The 19,953-nt window shown below is 44.8% G+C and overlaps 1 protein-coding gene across 2 annotated transcripts in view; it reads right to left on the bottom strand.

Moving 5' to 3' along the window:
- Positions 1-13,882, bottom strand: part of POLR2I (RNA polymerase II subunit I) — a 158,536-nt gene extending 144,654 nt beyond the window's left edge. Inside the window, exons 1-2 of one of the 2 annotated variants that reach the window (XM_086938470.1) lie at positions 13,760-13,872; positions 2,498-2,552 (exon numbers count right to left, since the gene is read on the bottom strand). In XM_086938470.1, coding sequence (XP_086794596.1) covers positions 2,498-2,552; positions 13,760-13,818 — 114 coding nt within the window. In that variant the 5' untranslated portion in view covers positions 13,819-13,872. Of the gene's footprint in view, positions 1-2,497; positions 2,553-13,759 lie in introns of both variants that reach the window. The other variant, XM_086938471.1, reaches the window with a different exon arrangement.
- Positions 13,883-19,953: the final 6,071 nt, after the last annotated feature.

Here is a 19,953-nt window from a genome sequence, read left to right as displayed (position 1 = left end):
TGCTAGAGCGGCCCTTTCTACATGCCACATCAAAATAAATTGGGACTCCCCCCTAGGATTCTCCTTACTTATCTGATAATTAAATACCTGACCAGCTTCTCAAATCCGGCAAAATGGCACGATTACACCACCATTTCCTCTGTTGCAGGGAACCAGGCAAATGTGTCCATTGTTGCCCCTGTTATTCATCATAGCGCTAGATCCATTAATACGACAATTGCAGATGAAACCTATACACAGGGGACTGCAATTCAAGCCCAGCCCACAACTGATCACATTAAACGCAGATGATGTAATCTTTTATATCAGACACCCAAAAGGTAACTTGGCACCAATACTGCGGAAGAAAACACGCTCTACGAAGAAAGAGCAGATACTGCGGCTTAACTATGTCCCGATGGATAAGCTGGTGGAACAAGTAGAACGTTGGATCAGACATCCCCCCCCCCCCCCCCCCCCCCCCGGTTGATGGCAGGCTGCATAGCCATTATCAAACTGGTGGATTTGCCCCAATTTCTATACCTTTGGCACAATATTCCCATACTATTAACAAACATATTCTTCGCAACGCTTTGTACTACTCTCACGAGACAGGTATAGGGGGGGGTGGTGGAGACAAGCAGCCACGCATAGGATGGGCCACTCTGACCCTCCCATATGATTATAGAGGCTGCAACGTGCCAAACTTGCAACTTTGTTACTTAGTGGCCCAGTGCTGCTTCGCGAGACACTGGTAGCACCCGGATATTCGTATACCTTACACCAAAACGGAGGGAGATCTAGCTTCGCCTTAGCGCTGGATGCTATACTGCTGGCGGGCCTGTGACATGACTCACAAGATATCCAAACAGTATCTACAAGTAGCTTGGCATGGATGAGACTGTGGCGCATGATTGGAGCACACCTGCGGTACTCCCTGGCACTTCCACTAGCAGTCAACCCCCGAGTGCCCATTGCACAGGAAGCATTGGTCTAACGTACCGTACTCCTTGAAAATGTTTGGGGACCTTTTTTCAGAAAGATATATATTCTCGTGTGTTGAAGACGCGCACTTCCAAAATGCCTTCTCCACCCCCCAATAGACCATTTCGTCCTCAGAAGACTACAAGAAGCGATCAGGGGTCAGATGCAAACGTACCCATTAGAACCAGAAGCGTTCCCACCATTGACCATGCTTATAACTGACACAAGTTGGAACCATCTCATCTCTAAACTACATCATGCAAGCCTAGCATTACCCCCACCCACAATACCAAGGTACGGATGTTAGTAGGATTTGGGATACCCTCTGCCAGACCAGAAATGGTATGCATAATGTGCGCAAATGAAACTAGTGTCCTTGAACCACCAACATAAATTACTACACTTTAAGTTCTCTGGCACGCATATGCCACCCCCAATAAACTAAATCGGCACTACCCCAGCCGCCCGTCCCAGATGCCATGCGCCCATGGCAGATTTTGCCCATTTGACCTGAACATTCAATAAAATAGCATTGTACTAGCGGACATATTCACAACCATATCCCGTATGACAACTCACTGTTGAACCATCCCCACTGCAGGCACTCTTGGGCTATGTTCAGACTATCCCCAAAAACCTCCCGCAGATAAGTAGGAATGCTCCTGGCATTAAGGGAAGTGCCATACACTGGGGCAGTAAGCACCCACCCAACAAACAAACATGGGTCAAAAGCCTGATCCACTTTAACACCAATAGCGAGATATACCCAGCTCTACAACTCCCACTTCTAGACCCTGAGATATCTGGCAGCCACTACAATCCTATCTTCTCATGTTAGACCCCGACCCGGATGGGCAAACAAGGGAGGAGCCATCACTCCAGCAGACGGGAACACCATAATGGGATGTCATCGCTATGATGTGCTACATGTTTCCTTTCCCTGTACTTCTGGTAGGTTGTATATATCGCCCTGTGAAATGTGTGTGATGCATGGATATATTAATATTCTTTGTGTTTACGTATATGACATTGGCTTATGGACATGACTTCATTTTTTTAAATGAAAAATAGTATAAAAAAAGAGTTAATTCTTGTGTCCTTTGTTGGTGTTCTTTGCATGTTGATTAATTTAATTAAACATGAAACTATGAAATTAAATGTGCAGTTAAAGCCTTAACACTGGAGGCACTATAAAGGCAAACAATGTAATCATTTTTAAACCACCTATAACTTTCGGTGCACATGTAATGAAAAAAGAGCAGAAAAGACTACTATCCTTGGTTTAAATATTCAAAGCAATAAAATATAATAAAGATGTTAACTGCATTTTCACAAATTACAAAATTTCTTTTTGATCTGGTCATTTAACCGTGTTAAGATTACAAAAGCAAAAATACTTTTTTTTTTAAAGTATTAATCAAATATTCTCTTTGAACAGTTTTTGTTAAATGTGGTATCAGCAGAACGTTTTGTTTCAGAGGCTTTCCAATCTAAAACACTGAAAACTGTACGAAGAAATAGAGGAACTACTTACTGCATAAAGTAGAATTCGGTTTTCTTTATCTTCTTTAGGATACAACATGTTGTTACTGAAATTAAAAGTGAAGTTTATTAATATGCTACTGGTTAAGCCAATACACAGGTTAAAAGAGAATAAACGATCAAACATGAGTCTGTGAAAAGTGGCACGCCATACTGGAAAACCCGATTCAGAAAAGGGGGTGGTGATGAACAGAGTGTCTGAATTAAGCAGACCACTCTTACCCAGTCCAAAGATCAGGGCTTGATCCATCACCGTTATTTATCTCACTGCACCATCCCAGCTCAGAACCTGGCTATATGCAAATCAGTCTGTCCCTGGCCCAGTGCATCATGGGAACAGGGCAGACTAAACTACCAAGCCAATTCTTCACCAGAAAGGAGACAAGCTACCGGGGACCGGTTTCTGGCATTTCAGCCGTCTTCGGCCCGGCTTGCTTGAATCCTGATGGTGCAGTGAGAAAGGGACTCATGTCTGAGTATACCCTGCCACACCTATAGTGGCCAAAAACGATTCAGAAAAGGGGGTGGTTCAACGTTCAGGCGAATTACATTTTCATTGCGAATACCAATTTAACTTCAGACTGGGAACACGTATTTTCTCTCCTTTTTAGGTCGAGCATAGGCAGCGCATGCGCTCTCTTACGAGTCATGCTGAATGTGCTCTATGCAGTTCAAGCACACCCACCGTCTGTCATTGGTTCTTTTATGTGCCATTTGGAACTCCTTGGTTTTCCAAGGTGCATAGTTTACATTTGTCCCACCTCTTGGTATGTTGTTGATGCACATGGCTATTGGCCCTATTACTTGTAGGCTTTCACCTCTGTCCATCTATGTTTGTTTTGGAGGACTATTTGATTCTTTTGCCTCAGCTGTCGTGTTATTCAGCTGCAGTTGTCCCTCCCAACTCATTCCATAACACTGCATGCCCCACCCTTGTGCCTGATGCGCCTGTCCCATTTTTATTATTGTTGTTTTAGTATCCCGCCCCGCTTTTCACTCGATGGCCATAGTATTGTTTATTTTGGGGGGCGTGTACAGTAACCCTGGAGTGGAGATTTACGGACATGCCATCTGGCAATCCCTGCCACACTCTACAGGGATCACACCCGTGGCATTCTTCGTGTTGCTGCCCCAACGCGTGTTTCAAGCGCTGTCAGCCACTCCACCTCCTTTTTATGAACTTTCCAATTTCGTGTCGTACTGAAGCTCAGGCCCGAGACAATCAAAATTACACGTTCCTTTTAGGGGTTGTTTCTTGGGGTGTTCATTAACACACGTCACTGAACAGCCCCCACCTCCCCCTCTCTAAAAGGGATGTCCCCGACACTTGTGCACAAACATTATGTGACCTGCCTATTAATTTTGGCCCTGCAAATAAGCGGTGTGGTCCGAGTTTTAGTGTCGGTTTCTTACATTGTATACAAATATTTCTGGAACCGAATAGTACATTGTCGTTGGAAATGTTCTCATTAACAGAAGGAAATGAAACTTTTAGTTTCAAGCCCTGTCAGAGAATCTTTTGAATTAAACTGCAGCAAAATGTGAATCATTTGTAAAACAAGCGTGTGTTCTCGCAAAAGCTCACTTAGCGTGTGTGTTAACTATATTCCCTGGAGTTTCCTTTCCCGATTCGAGATGGAGAGTCCTGTATTGTGCTTGTTTTTATTGCTCCCGCTACTCGTCCCTGCTCCGACATCAGTCCATCGTTAGATGCTGTGAGCTTAGGGGTTGGGGGTTCACCCAGTGTTGACTCCCCTTCTAGGCCGCAACTTCCCAACGTAGGTAGGCAAAGAGTACAGCGCCTCCAGGGCCCAGATGTAGGTAAAATAGATTTACCGATTTTTAATTACCGAATTCTACCGATTCGGTAATTAAAAATCGGTAAATCTAAGGGGTGGATATGTAGGAACATCCAGATGTTCCTTTTACCGAATCGGTAAATATCTGCATTTACCGATTCGGTAAATACCGACCGGTAATGCCCCATTCATTCCTATGGGCTTTGAAGCCCATAGGAATGAATGGGGCATTACCGGTCGGTATTTACCGAATCGGTAAATACCGATTTTGACAAGGGTGCAGGGGGTGTCACTTTGACACCCCCTAGCACCCCCAAAAAAGATTTGGGGGCCATGTGGCAGGCATACCTGCCCTAAGGGCAGGTCTGCCTGTCATATGGCACAGGTGTGCATGCACACATGTGCATGCACACCGGAATCGGTATTTTACCATGAAGTTGGATTTCATGGTAAAATACCGATTCTGTAAGGCTTGTGGGACTCAGAAGAGTCCCACCTACATCTCATTGTTACCGAATCGGTAAAAATACTGATTCGGTATTTTACAGATTCAGTAAATTTACCGATCGGTAAATTTACCGAATCTGTAAAATATGTGGCCCTACATACCATTTTGTGAATCTCGGTCGGTAACGGCCGAAAATACCGATTTTTGGCCGTTACCGACCGACCTACATCCGGCCCCAGGTACCCTGCCGCTCGCATGGAGCCCCAGCCATAGAGTAAACAGGTATCTAAATGATGAAGCCCCTCAGACTCCGTAAGTTGTGAGCACTGTCATATTGCTCAGAGTGTAATCAAGTACACACATGGACATTAGTGTGGGTGGAAATGTTCCCCCCCAGAGTCACACCACTAGATGCAACTCGTGTATCTCTCAACTTTACTCACTGTCATTAGCTGCTGATTTCTCCTCTATGCTGTTCTCTGCTACTTAAAGACGATTACAGGAATAGCTATTTCTGTTCTTTTCTTTTTTGTCTTGAGAAACTGCTGCATTTTTAAAGAATTCTAGCCATTTCCTTCCCATAGTTTTAGAGCAGGGATATTTTTATAGACTCTGAATGTCGCCACGAACAGTTTGCCTTTTGGCTGAATCGAAATTTTGTACACATGCTTCTGATGATATAAATATAAGCACTCTCTGTACTTTACCCATGTAATAACATACTCCTTGCTAACTTTGTATTAGTCAATTTAACCCAGGATGCTATACATCAGAGTTTTTGATAAGTAATTATGAAGGCTGAGTAACATTTGTTTAGCGGTCTGTAATTTTAAGACACGAGAGAGGGCAGTGGAGGGCGGGAGGTGAGGAAGGATTATTTCTGTGAAAAATCTTAAAAGAATGAGATTGTTTGGTCACACATCTAATCATTAAAGTCACAAGGAAGGAAAAAGCACATGAATTGCTGGGTTAGATGTGCATTGAAAATCAAAGTGTGGGATTGTGTCATATTTTATTTTAGATCGTGGAATTTCATATATTTTACTGTAAAGTACATGTAATCTAAAACCGATTTCCCACTGCTACAGTTTTAGTATTTCAATCATACTACTACCCTCCATCCCTCTGTGTTGGCCCAGTCCCTCCCACAGCACAGCACAGCACCATCTCAATATCAGAACAGCACCACCTCCTCATAAGTGTGCCCACACCAGCGCAGCCCCACCATAGCATCAGGGAAGCACCACTTCAGCATTAGCCCAGCACCAGTGCATCACCTCTGCACCAGCACATCCCCACTCAACACCAGCTGAGCACAAGCACAGCACCACCAAAACATCACTCAGCAGCCCCTCAGCAGCAACTCAGTATCACTCAGCACCATCTCCGCACAAGCACACTACCACCTCAGTACCACCTCATTGCCAATCCGCACAACTGCAGCATCAACTCAGCGCAGCACCACCACCTCAGCATCAGCGCAGCACCACCACCTCAGCATCAGCGCAGCACCACCACCTCAGCATCAGCGCAGCACAACCACCTCAGCATCAGCACAGCACCACCTCCACATAAGGGCACCACCACCAGTACAGAACCACCTCAGCATCACCTCTACATAAAGCACAGCACCACACACTGCATCAGCGCAGCCCCACCTCAGCAACTCAGTACCACCACAGCACCAGCTCAGCAGCACCACAGCATCACTCAGCACTGCCTCAGTATTACTGAGCATCACCTCTGCACTAGCACAGCACCACCTCAGTATCACTCAGCATCACCAGCACACCACTACCTCAGAATCACTTAGGTCCACCTCAGCCTGCCCTCGGAATCGGGCATCTGTTGTTTCTCCCCTAGCTGCTCATGTTGTAATTCAGGTACTATTTACCAATCCCCACCCTCCAATTCTATTGCAGGACAGGAGGCTCCGATTATGCTATCTCATTTATTTAATGAAATGCCCAGCAGCCATAGAAACAAATAAACTACAATACCAAGAAACACATGGGTAACAACCATAGAGTATGTGGTATAAAAGGTCATAGAGAGATTCACTCTTCCTCTTTCTTTGCTGCTCCGCAGCCAGTTAAGAGCATTTTGACTTACCTTATCGCTTTTGCTGGTATTGCCATACTGTTAATCGCTATCGCATGCTTGTTCTTTGTGCTACTTAGCGCTTTGTTGTTTATGCTGCACGCGCTTGTTGTGTAATTGCCCGTTCTACCGGCGCTTCGGTTTTGCCCATTTCTCGGCGTTTTTGTCTGGAAGCGCCTGTTCGCCGTCCTGGTGACTCTGGCGCTCGGCGCCTGCGTGTTTGTTTGTGGAGCGGGAGACCGGGGTTTTGAGAGCCTCGCAAGCTCTTTTCAAACACACGTCTGGCTTCCTGGAACCCCGCGCATGCGCGGTAGTTATTTCCTGGTTCCTTGGCTCTTCCGACTCACGGAGCCTCCTGAGAGACGCCTCTTGTCAGCGTCGACGCCCACGGCCGGTGTGTTAACCCCTCAGACGCCCATTGTTGCCTAGACGCTTTGGGTTGTAAAATTGGCATAGGCTCTGCCTAGAGGGTATTTTGGGATTATGTGTGTTGGCAATCCCACATGGTATACTATACCCGATCAAAACTCACTAAATTTTTAAACAAAGTTCCACCTCTCTCCACTTTTCTAGTTATTCACATTCCGGGTGAACGCTAAAACAGCGGTTCTTAATTTGAATCTAGGATTGTATGATAACCCCTTGGAGAACAGTCATTACTATATGTTTTTCTCTCATCTTCCCATAGGGCGGACTACGACACAGGAACTCCTCCTGTTCCAGTTCCTGACCCCTCAGGTTGTATTAGTTAAAATCCCCAGCCCACCTTGGGCTCTTATTCAAGTTTATGAGCACTTTAGGTCCTGACGAATTGCCGTGATGGCATGAAACATGTTGACCTGATCACTAATGAGGGTTGAACGGGTCTCCCACACATAGCCTGGTTGAATCCCCATACCCCTCCCATTTTTAACAAGGTAGTTAGCTACAGGAATAAAATGCCCAGAGTAGACTACACTAACCTTTTTTAAATTCACCACACTCCACGCCCACTACTTTATCACTTGGGCCCCTCACACTCACTCAATCATCGGACAGGAATAAAAGATCTCCACAAAAGTGTAGCACCCTGTGCTACCCGTCAGGCATTGCAGCGCCGGCTTGACGCAGGAGCAGGAAGCCGATGATGACACGAAACAATCGGTTGGTGATATGACAGCAGCCGTAAAACCAGCCTGTTGTGTGAGGTTTCCCTAATTCTGACAAGGGACACTTGCCCCTGACTTCCACATACAACCACACCTGGAGAGAGGAAGGAAGACCACTCCTCTATACCAATACTACCCCCTTAGGGAACTTTGTGCATCTGTTTTGAATAGTGTATTTTTTGGTGCACAGCAAGCCCTCCCTCCACGTAAAAAATTCGAAATTGGCAGTATTTTTCCTGCTTATTGGCTTGCCGTTGGGGTTTTTGCACTCCCCCTGCATTTTGCCTTTGGCATACAGGATTCTTGTCATCCAGTGGGCTGTAATTACTTTCTCACTCAGTGGGACAATGAGTGCTTCTTATGGGGATGACTATTATGAGGAGGACGACGTCTCTGATTCCTTGGAGTACGATTTGGTAGAGGTGCTTGACCAAGGGGTCCAGCATTCGGTCAATAAAGCCTTGGTGAGAGCCATTACGCCTTTAAAGCGGCATTTGACCCAGTTTGCGCAATAGCAGGGATGGGTTCCTGCTTCGCGCAAGTCTGCTACCTCCCCTAACAACCCTCATTCTTCGGACTTTAAGAAGTTAGCTAAGGCACTACAAACTGCCAAACCAGTGCCCAGAGTTGAGGCATCTACGGCTGCTTCTCCTGCGGATACAGATGATCAGGATTCTTCCTTCTCCTCTGACCATGCAGGTCCACCTCCCAAAAAGAAGGTCTGTAAGGAACATTTTGTGGATGCGCCCACGCACCCTCCTGTCCTGTCTTTTGAGCCTTCGGACATTGTCCACCCTAACTCTTCTGCCTGGATTCCATCCCCTGCAGTGGCGGAATACGTGCAGGCTCACATACGCCAGCCTTTTGATAAAGATGTGAGAGCTCCTCTCCGTTCTGAGTGTCCACGTCCAGACCTAGCGGATCACCTTGCAGATACTCCTGAAGTGGATCCCACAATGCTTACCTACCTTCGCAAATTTGCGAAAGACCCTAAGAAAGGACTGGACCGTTCTTGGCGCTCTTGCCAGGATAAGGTGTTAGACCTTATAGGTCTCCTAACTAAGATCCTTGACCTTGGCTTTGTGGCGAAAGAGTCCTCCACCATGGTGGATCCTGACGACTTAAACGAATGGGCTCAGAGGGCCATTTGCCAACTCGGCAATGCAAATTGTGCCATTTCTAGCAAACGTCGTCATTCGATACTGTTGAAACTTGATCCCAAGCTTGCTGAGCTTTGCACTTCAGAGGCAGGTCCGGAGGCTCCAGGTTTGCTCTTTGGCCAACCGTTCTTAAAAGAACTCACAAAATTTGTCAACACCTTTAGTGGCTTGGACAAGGCTCAAGCCTCTTTACGCCGGGCCTTTCGTTCGGTTTTCGGCATGGCCGGACGTAGTAGGGGACGTCCGTCCGGCCATGGTCAGACCACCCAAAGGGGAACCCAGTCCCACAGAGGCAATCAGCAGGATTCCAGTTATTCAAACAGATCTAAGTTCTACCCTTCAAAGACAGGACGGGCCAGTACCAGAAAGGCCGTTCTGGAGGATCCTATGGTGGATACCAGGATTCCAACACATCAGGTGAGCCTAATTCCTGCATGCAGTGTGATTCTTGGGGGCAGGACACAGTATTTCCTAGACAATTGGCGATTAATCTCCAACGATGCTTGGGTTCTGGAGACTGTAAGGGTTTCCGAATACAATTCTATCATCGCCAGCATCAGTCCCTCCCTCCCTCTCCTCTTTCCTTTTCAACGCAGGACCAGAAATTCATTTCCGCTGAACTTGAAAGCTCTTCTGTTGAAAGAAGCCATAGTTCCGACCGTGTGTCATCCTCAAGGGTTCGCCAGCACGGTTTTCCTGGTGGAAAAGAAAGGCGGGGGATCCCGCTTGGTTCTCAACCTAAAGGATTTCAACGGGGGAGTGGTTTACAGGCATTTCAGGATAGAGGGCAGAGGGCATCCATCTGTTGAGGGATCTTCTGCGGGAGAAGGATTGGATGGTTCGTCTGGACCTCAAAGACGCTTACTTGTCGGTCCCGATCTTTCCCCCTCATCGGCGCCTCCTTCAGTTTCAATGGCTGGGGAAATGGTACGAGTACAGGGTTCTCCCGTTCCGCCTATCGTCGGCACCCTGGTGCTTTACGAAGCTTCTGAGGCCGGTGGTGGAGTCTCTCCGTACGAGGGGTGTACGTCTAATAATTTATCTAGACTATATCCTCATTCTGGCGGACTCTCCGTTTCGAGTGATGACCCATCTGAACTGAGCCATAGATCTCTTGCAGTCTCTGGGATTCCTTGTGAACGTCCAGAAGTCTGTTTTGGTCCCGACTCAGGTGTTGGACTTTTTGGGTTTCCAGGTCAATTCTCTTACCCGTCAACTTCTCTTACCCGCTCAGAAAGTACATTATATCAAGAGAGAGAGCTGACTACTGTTATTTCCAAACCGACTGTGTCGTTGAGGTCGTTAGCACGTGTTGTCGGTCTGTTGGCCTCCTCCATTCAGGCGATCTTCCCGGCGCCTCTGCATGACAGGGCATTGCAACGCCTGAAGATCTGTCATCTCCGGAAAGGTCTTCGTTACTCGGACCAAATTCCTCTTTCAGAGGAAGCGAAATGGGAGATGCAGTGGTGGTTGGATCACATGGAGGCCTGGAATGATCGAGCCCTCTTCGGTGCCTCTCCGGAGTTAGTGATCGAGTCAGATGCCAGTCAGTGGGGCTGGGGAGCCCGGTGCGGTTCAGTCTCGACAGGGGGGGGGGGGGGGTCATTGGTCTCCTCAGGAGCTTTCTCTGCACATCAATTGTCTGGAACTCCGGGCGGGGTCCTTTGCGATCAAGTGTTTCTCACCCCTTCAGTCCCAATGCTGCATCCTTCTCCGCATGGACAACGTGTCAGCAGTCCATTACATCAACAAGCTTGGCGGTACTCGCTCGAAGCTTCTGGCGGATATTGCCAAGGACTTTTGGCATTTTTGTCTGCAACACAGGATCACAGTTAATGCGGAATATCTTCCCGGCAGCGACAATCAGATTTGCGGATTGGCACTCCAGACACCTGAAAGACTTCAGCGACTGAAGGTTGCATCCCCGCGCCTTTCGCGCTCTTCTCCGGACTTGGGGTCCGTGTCACATGGATCTGTTTGCCTCTCGGCTCAATACTCAACTCCCTCTGTTTTTCAGTTGGAGACCGGATCCGGAGGCCCTGGCCATGGATGCTTTTCTACAGCAGTGGCTGTCGACTCTGTATTATGCCTTTCCCCCTTTCATGATGATACCCAGGGTTCTGGCTTACACGAAACGGTTCCAGTCGGAGATCATTTTGATTGCTCCTCTGTGGCGGGCTCAACCGTGGTTCCCGGTTCTCTTGTAGATGAGTTGTGCAGTGCCGCTCCTTCTTCCCCAGAAGTGGAATCTCATGTTAGATCCTCTTCGGAATCCGCATCCCCTGATTCTCTCAGGCTCTCTCCTCCTGCTAGCGTGGCGGATTTCGGGGAACGCTGGTCGGTCCCAGGCCTTTCTGCAGACGCTTCCAGATTCATTACTGACGCCTGGTCTTCCAGCACCCACAAACGTTACAGGGGATCCTGGAAGCGTTGGTGTGACTGGTGTGTTCAACGGCAAGTTGATCCCGCTTCAGCGGATGTCTCTGTCATAGTACATTTTTTGGCTTCCCTGGCTTCCTCTGGTTTGGCGTATCGCATAGTGAGCAATTTTCGTTCTGCCATCTCAGCGGGCCACCTCCCAGTGGACGGTAAGCCTGCAGGTGAACACCCGCTGGTTTCTAAGCTGCTCAAGGGTATTCGTCTTGCGAACACTCCGCGGCCTAAATACGTCTCATTATGGGACGTGTCGGTTGTGCTCCGTTTTCTGGAGGCCTGGCCTGTGAATTCTTTGCTGTCCCGTAAGCAACTGTCGGCCAAATTGACTATGTTGCTGTGTCTGATCTCTTGCAAGCGAGTGTCTGATGTCCGTGCTTTAGATCTGGCCGGCCGCCGGTTCATGCCGGATGGCGTTACCTTTCACCTTACCAGGCGTACTAAGACAAACACTACAGATATTTCTTACCCCGCTTTCCCTGCTCGTCCTAATCTGTGTGTCGTCCAATGCCTCAAGGATTATGAAGTAAGTAATGCTTCTTTTCGTACAGATATGCAGGGTCAATTGTTAATTGCTTTACAAAAGCCTTTCCGCCCTGTCACCCCTGCTACTCTGGCTAGATGGGTTCGTTGGCTCATGGCTGAGGCTGGGATTGATGTTTCTGTGTTTGGGGCACACAGCTCGTGGAGCCATGGCTTCTAAGGCTTACTCTATGGGGGTCACTTTGTTTGACATTATGAAGGCCGCCGATTGGTTCTCTGACTCTGTTTTCAAGACGTTTTATTTTAAACCTATTGCTACTGTTGCTTCTGTGGTGGCGGATCAGCTTTAAACAAGCATAATCGGACCCTCCTATCCTGCAATAGAATTCAAAATTTGCAAACATTCGTGACAAGAATTTTCAATTCTATTAAGGACTAGGAGGCGAGGATTACCCATGTGTTTCTGGGTATTGTAGTTTATTTGTTTCTATGGCTGCTGGGCATTTCATTAAAGAAATGAGATAGCATAATCCTCGCCTCCTAGTCCTTAATAGAATTGAAAATTCTTGTCACAAATGTTTGCAAATTTTGAATTGTTTATATCCCCCCCCCCCCCACATAAAAAAAGTTATAACAAACAAGCATTAGAACAGGCAGGAAGAAGTTGCCAAAATAGGATTACATTTTTTTTTTTAAATGAATAGGGTTATTCAGTTGAACAGAATGTCTTCTCTGTTACTATATATATATATATATATATATATATATATATAGTAACAAAAATACTTCTGACAATTTTTTATTATAACTTTCAAACATGCTGCACAGCAGCCACGCTTCTCTACAACATGCTGCACGCTACTCTGGCTAAACACTTATAATGTCCCAAAGGTGATATACATTGGCTCAGCCATTGCTTGTTGTTGGATGCTACCAGATAGGTCCATACTACAAACGACCAAAAGACTCATGTTTTCAAGATTACATTTTTTTTATTCGTCTTAAAAAAATACTCATGGGGTACGGAGGTTGGTTGATACTTGAAACACGCGATGTCCAATTGTTCAACTACAGAGACGCTGTTTTGAAATGCTGAACGGCTATGTTGTATTATAAATTTGCAGGCAGTTGTTAGATAGCGGTTTATAACACGCTGTGTTATGACAACAAGTGTTACAATGTATGAGCTGCAGGTATCATGGTGTCTCTGTGACAAAAGCAGTATGTAACCCACTAAACCCAATATAGAATACACATAAGTGATTTGCAGGTTACACGTTATGCTATCACCGCTAAGTCCGCTATGCTATTTCAGGAGTCACACCCGTCATAAGAAAGAAAGCTTGCAGAGGTCTCAATCAAGTGCAGTCTCCACCATGGTTCTCTTTAGGTTACCATACTCTGGAAATTGCTGCGTAATCAAAGATCTCCACAGCAGCTTCCCTAAGTCCAAAATATATTATAAATGCAGCATGTCTATTATCCACAAAGTCTGCCAGAACAGATTTGAAGTCAGCTTCTTAAATGCGTAAAAGGCGAACCGTAGGGACAGGAATGGAACGAAGGATATATTTTCACGCCTGACATAAAACAATTTGCGAGTACAGCTGTAGAAACCCACCAATATTAAAACTGTGTTTCAGATTTAAAATCGGAGGGCATGAGCACACCAGTAACACTCACCACTCCTGACAGAAGCGGATGCCCACGAAGCCAGGTTCGTAAGTACCTTCGACTTCCATCTTTTCGAGTTTTTACAGAGCACCGGAAGTTAGCAACTAGAAACTGCATTCGTAATAGAGGTTTCGGGAAGCAGGCGTTTCATGAGATTCGCCCGAGAGACTATAGCAAAGCGGCCATCTTGGAGATGCGCAATTTATGTTCCTGGTACAAGGAGATTCACAAAATCCGACTTGTTTTTAAGAATTTCATTTAGCACGCCTATCCAATTTAAAATAGTTAAGCACGGTTTGCAATTTAGTAACACATTGTGAAAACTGGACTGTACTACTCTTGTACAAACTATCCACGTTTTCATGATTGTGTTTCAAAATATAAAGAACAATGTTCAACGCCGAACTTTTGTACGAGTACCGTTAGTAAATATTAAAAAGACCACTCTAAAATGTTTTCTCAGTTTGAGACTTCCGTGTTTAGTTTACATCCGTAGTCCTTTTTCCCTTTTAACTAGAGATATAAGCTCAATTGCGACAGACATATTGGAAGGGCGATGCTTTAATTGGTCGTGTAACATTTATGACAGTAAAAGGATGCGTTGTATGTATTTAACAAAATAGCGAGTAGACATGATTTCTTGTTTTACTTTGGCCATTCATTTCGCAAAGTTGTTGCAGTGATGCTTTTTTGGAGAACAAAAAAAGTTAGTTTCTTTTAAAGACAGGAAACTTTACCGAGTTGGTCGCCATATTTACAAGTGTTTTCATAAGAACAGAGTGATGACAAATTCACACAGAAATGGTAAAATGTAATTTTCTGAAAAGCTGATTTCTCTGTAAACTTGTTCTGACTGCATTAGTAACTATACTACACGTAGCTGCCAAGTTTCAGATCACTAATTAATATGTGACGTTACCATAGGGCAGAGGTCTTCAAACTTTTGTAGGTTGAGCCCCACCATCTCAATTTTTTTAGATGTTGGGCCATCCCCACGACCTGACAGAAATTTCTGGAATCGACCGCCATGTGCATATCACGGGTCATATCCGACAAATAATGTTGCTAAATCTGTTTGCAGCTCTGAGGCTTGCGCGTTAGTTCTGCTACAATGTAATTGTAGTATTCAAGTTAGACACACTTCCAGGCCGGGCTGACACACGTAGCCAGTGACCCCCCATGCACGAATTTACCCTGCACACACTTTCCTTGTGGTGACTTCCTAGCTGGTATTCACCATGCACGCACTCACCCTGCACACACCACCCCTGCAGTGGTTTGTGGCTACGGTACTTAGTTGGTGACCCCGTCTGCACAAACTTTTCTTGCAGTGACTTCCTAATCGGCTGTGGTGACTTCTGTTGTATTCTCTCCACTTATGTTTTGCCCTATCTCTTTAAGCTTAACATTCCATTTTCCTGATGTCATTTTCCACTGTGCTCTGCCCAGTCAGTTAGCTCTCTGCTTCCTGATGGGATCACCAGCTTTTCTCTGTAGTGCATAATAAATGCCTTATAACTCTTCATTGGCCTCCTAACTTCCTTTACATCAACTTCCTAGCTGGTGACCCCAATACACGCACTCCCCCTGCACACACATTGTTGCAGTGACTTTCTGCAAGAAGCCTCTCTATGCACAATCTCACTGACACACTCCCTCTGATACAACGTCTGCACAATGGTTCCCGGTGCACATATTTCTCTGAAGACACGCGCCTTACACGCACTTTCCATGAGGGGGTGTCACAGCGCTATATGTACCGCTAGCGCGTTTTCAGGGCCCCCGGTGACGTATCATGCACTGCTGGCAGACAGTTGTTCTCAGACACTACCTGCACTCACTGTTCACTCACAATCACGCTGCACACACCTTCACCGAGCAGCCCCTCATCGCTGCACACAGTCCGCCAGCAGACAGTCATTACAACACTGGTTCACCCTCTCTTTGCTTCCCCACCACCTGCACGGATGCAACCTTCTTTACACTGTGATTCCATACACTCACTATCACCGATGCACACATCCACTCACCCCACAGTGACTTGTTGCAGTGTGCGCCCTATTCACACCTCAGCCGCATGCGCGCACACACAGACCCGGTAGATAGGGACTTCCTCCCATACAAACTCACTCCTTTCAAGATCTCACTGTGACGGCTCACTACCAGATGCGCACCTCTTATCACTCCCCAAGTTACATCTTCAAACAGTTGCACGCTGCCCGGCCTCCCTCCGTGGGGCATCCAATCTCACACTCAACGTGCCCCCGTTTACACACTTATCACACTCCTTTTGTTGTTAGCCACTGCCATGGCACTTCTCACTCTGGGTGTGCCCCCAGCCTCACCCTCATCAATGCCCTCGATGAAGTCTGCAGCGATCACCTGTCGTGCACAGCTCCCAGACACACGTCAGTGCCCTTCTCACTCCAGCAATGTCCTCTCTCCACCCTTGCAGCGCATCCCTTGCCCCCTGCATCCTCCGTCTCCGAACCCCTTAGTACCCTTCTCACCCCTAAATACTGCTTGTCTACTACAGTGCCCTTTCGCTCCCTCTTCAGCACATCTGTTACCCCCACCAAGGCCTCTCTCGCTATAGCAGTGCAGCTTTCACACCACCTGAAGTTCTTTCTCACCTCCAGTAGAGCCCCTCTCACCCTTTAGAAGCGCCACTTTCATCCCCAGCAGCACCCCTCACAGTGCCCTTTCACTCCCCGAAGCGCTCCTCACACCCTTCCAGCGCCCCTCACACCCTCGCAGCGCCCATCAGACCATCGCAGCGCCGCTCTCACACCAGCTACAGTGCTCTCACCCCTCGCAGCGCACTCTCACCCTTAGCAGCACCCCTCTCAAGCTTCAAAGCCATCGCTGATGCATATTTATCTTATGCAACTAACAACCATTGACAAAGACAATAGTCCTGGCTTGTAGTAGATGTAATGTTACATGTATATGGATGGAATGATGAAGCAGCAAAATACCAGTGGGGCGACACACTATACCGGGCATGGATTTTCAGTTAGGGGTTTTAAGTCACGCCCTTCATTACATCGACCATGCCCCTCTGGGAGCCCCCACAAGTTTTTTCATTCGACTTAAAGCCCGTCCTCCGGTATGGTGACTTCCTGCTGAACAGGGAGAACAAGTTCACTCAGGCCATCATAACTGCCAACGTGAACAACCTGCATCGGCAAAAGGCAATAGGTTTCGACTATATGAAATCTATTGGGTTTGGCAATTTTTTTTATTTACATATTGCATAGCAGTCGAGCTTCTGTGAAACCTGGCTTAATATAAAAAAAAAGTGCTATGATGCGTGCACCATTGACTGTTTTGTGTATATTTATCAAGGACCCCCTGAGAATTTGAATCATCTGATTCCTAGGTCAGGGAAAACAATATATATGTGAAGTAACAACCTAGGCAATCAACAGTTTTAAATGTATGCTTGATAAGGAATAATAAACAGGTAACTACAGCTGGCTAAAAAGACATAACATTTTATTCATTTAATTAAAACAGAAAACATTTCGTTTAGTATGACACAAGGTTAAAAATCATGCAGTATTGTTTTGCAGGTGAATACAATTTTTTAAAACAATACAATGAACAATAAATTCATAAATTAAACAAGACGAGTGGCGAAATTATTTGACTCTACGCGCGTTTCGGCGGCCAGCGCCTTCTTCCTGGAGTAGCCACGTGATATCTACAAATATAAAAACGTACATCAAACTCATATAATCATGTATACATAAAAATTACAGTCTGACATTTATCAGTTTGTCTTTTAGCAGCCGTTTTTAAGACAATGCTACAATTTAAAAATACATCATTCTATTCAACATATAAGTATATATATTTCCTCAAATGTTGTCATTTCCTTACGGTTATTTTTCTCAATAGAGAGACTGAATGATTAGAGATGTGATAGTTGGGGAAGATAGTGTGGATGTCTATCACGTAAGTTAGAAAAATTGAGAATATCTCGGTTCATGCGCATGATTTAAATGTATACTCAGATATGTTGATCCAACCCAAGAAATATATTTATATATTTCTTCTTACCTTCATTTGCTATTTAATAAAGAATAACTTTACTCCTTTTAGTTACATAAAGCTTATTGTATTTTGCAGTGTTTGTACTACCCATTCTCTTGATGGAGGGTACTTACTCTTAAATACAAATCCCTTTTCAAAAAGCAATCAAATGCAGTATAGTTGTCTGCTTCTTTTTGATAGTTATTAGCTGTCAAGATTCACCTAAATTTTCAGAGAAAAAAGCGGAGAAGAAGGGTGCTATTTAATAATTTGTTTTAGACTTAGTTCCGCTATCTTTAATGATTTAAATATTTCATTCCTTGTATATTACCTAAATAGGGATGACAGAGGATATTAAGCATCCGCCACCGGAGCCCTTGGTTTGATTTCGTGGTCTGTAGTTTCCAACTTTGCTATTTTCACACAATTTCCTGGGATGCGACTTTTTCTAGGATATGTCTGAAGAGGAAAGATAAAACGATATTCCTTTTCAGAAGGAGATAGAGCGCCAATTATTACTGGGTATTAGGCGTCTGGGCTTCTGTAGTTGAACTTCGTTTCACTCTTACCTATTTGTTAAAGTACTGTTCTTAAAAGCTCGAATTGATCTTCATTGTTTGGCTTGGTGATCAATCAGCAGGATTTTGTGTTTTTGATTATATCTTCCTTGCCTAACAAAAAGGGGGCAATGTGGTAGTTAATTATTTAATTTTCTTGGCTCTAAAAGTCTAAGTTTCCCATTTTAATATTCAGTCATCTTACCTATAGCGGTGGATTCCTCTATTTCTGAAGCTTCAATGAGTTAATATAGAGGTGCTGGATTAGATGATGAAAGTTAAAAGATCTCCCTGTCTGGAAGACAAATATAGAGACAATAGGGTAGAATAATATACTATCTAAATAGTGGTTTAATTTTTGGAGAGATTTGTCTCGGATGTTTTACTCTATTTTAGAAACTTACCTGATGATAGTCAGCAGGGCTCGATATGTCCGGTGGCGAGATGATTCGAAAAACGGCAGCTGCAAACGCGGGAAAATGATGAACCTGCGTTTGTTTTAAGTACTGGTATATATACCTAACTTGATTGGTTCTAATTGTCCACACCTGATCTGTTTGTTGTTTAGGGGGTGGCGATGTCTTCGCGGAGTTCGCGTAGTGCTAGCGGAGTTTTCTATTGGCCTCGTTGATTGGTTGGATATATCTCCACAGTTTCATATGAGGTTGGGCAATTGGTTTTTGAAGCGTAGTGCTAGCGGAGTTTTCTATTTGCCTCATTGATTGGTTGGATATATCTCCACGGTTTCCTATGTGGTTGGACGATTGGTTTTTAAAGCTGCCAATATTTTCTTACTATTGGATGGATCGTCTTTCTATTAATATTCAATGTATTACTCTCTGTAAATGTCGGGTGTAAAACAAAAATATGTTTTTTTGTTTAAACGATTCATACGCCCTTTAACTGACATTATTCGCCGGGTTTTTTCAGACATAATAATATGCGCCTTTTTTGAAAATTACATGCGATTATTTTTCAATCGCGTAGTGTTATGGTTATTTATAATTGCGGGCGTTCTAATATATTTTATAAGGCAACAATTAACTTTTTTTTACGTGTTTGGCAATGGGATTGCTGGATTGTGCGTAGACCTTCTTGAGTGGTTGCTTTCATATGTACTGTTAAGTAAACGATACATGATTGGATGGAACTTTTACATTCAATATTATGTGAATCTTAATGTAGAGGTAGTATTTCTAGTATATAAGGTTAAATATTTTATTCCACTGATGTTTTATATTATAAAGGTTGAGATGTGGAACAAGTTCTCAGAGTGAGGGTATTTATTTATTTATTTATTAGAGCATATCAAACTCTCTAATGGTTGATGATTAAACACTTGTCGGATGAAAAGGGGGTGTGATGCTACCCATATGCATTCTCAAAGGTCTTTTAATTTATTTAAATAACATCAGTGGAATAAAATATTTAACCTTATATACTAGAAATACTACCTCTACATTAAGATTCACATAATATTGAATGTAAAAGTTCCATCCAATCATGTATCGTTTACTTGACAGTACATATGAAAGCAACCACTCAAGAAGGTCTACGCACAATCCAGCAATCCCATTGCCAAACACGTAAAAAAAAGTTAATTGTTGC

The sequence above is a fragment of the Lissotriton vulgaris genome, chromosome 9, assembly GCF_964263255.1.
Source record: "Lissotriton vulgaris chromosome 9, aLisVul1.2, whole genome shotgun sequence".
Lineage (NCBI taxonomy): Eukaryota > Metazoa > Chordata > Amphibia > Caudata > Salamandridae > Lissotriton > Lissotriton vulgaris.
This window is presented reverse-complemented; position numbering and strand designations above follow the sequence as displayed.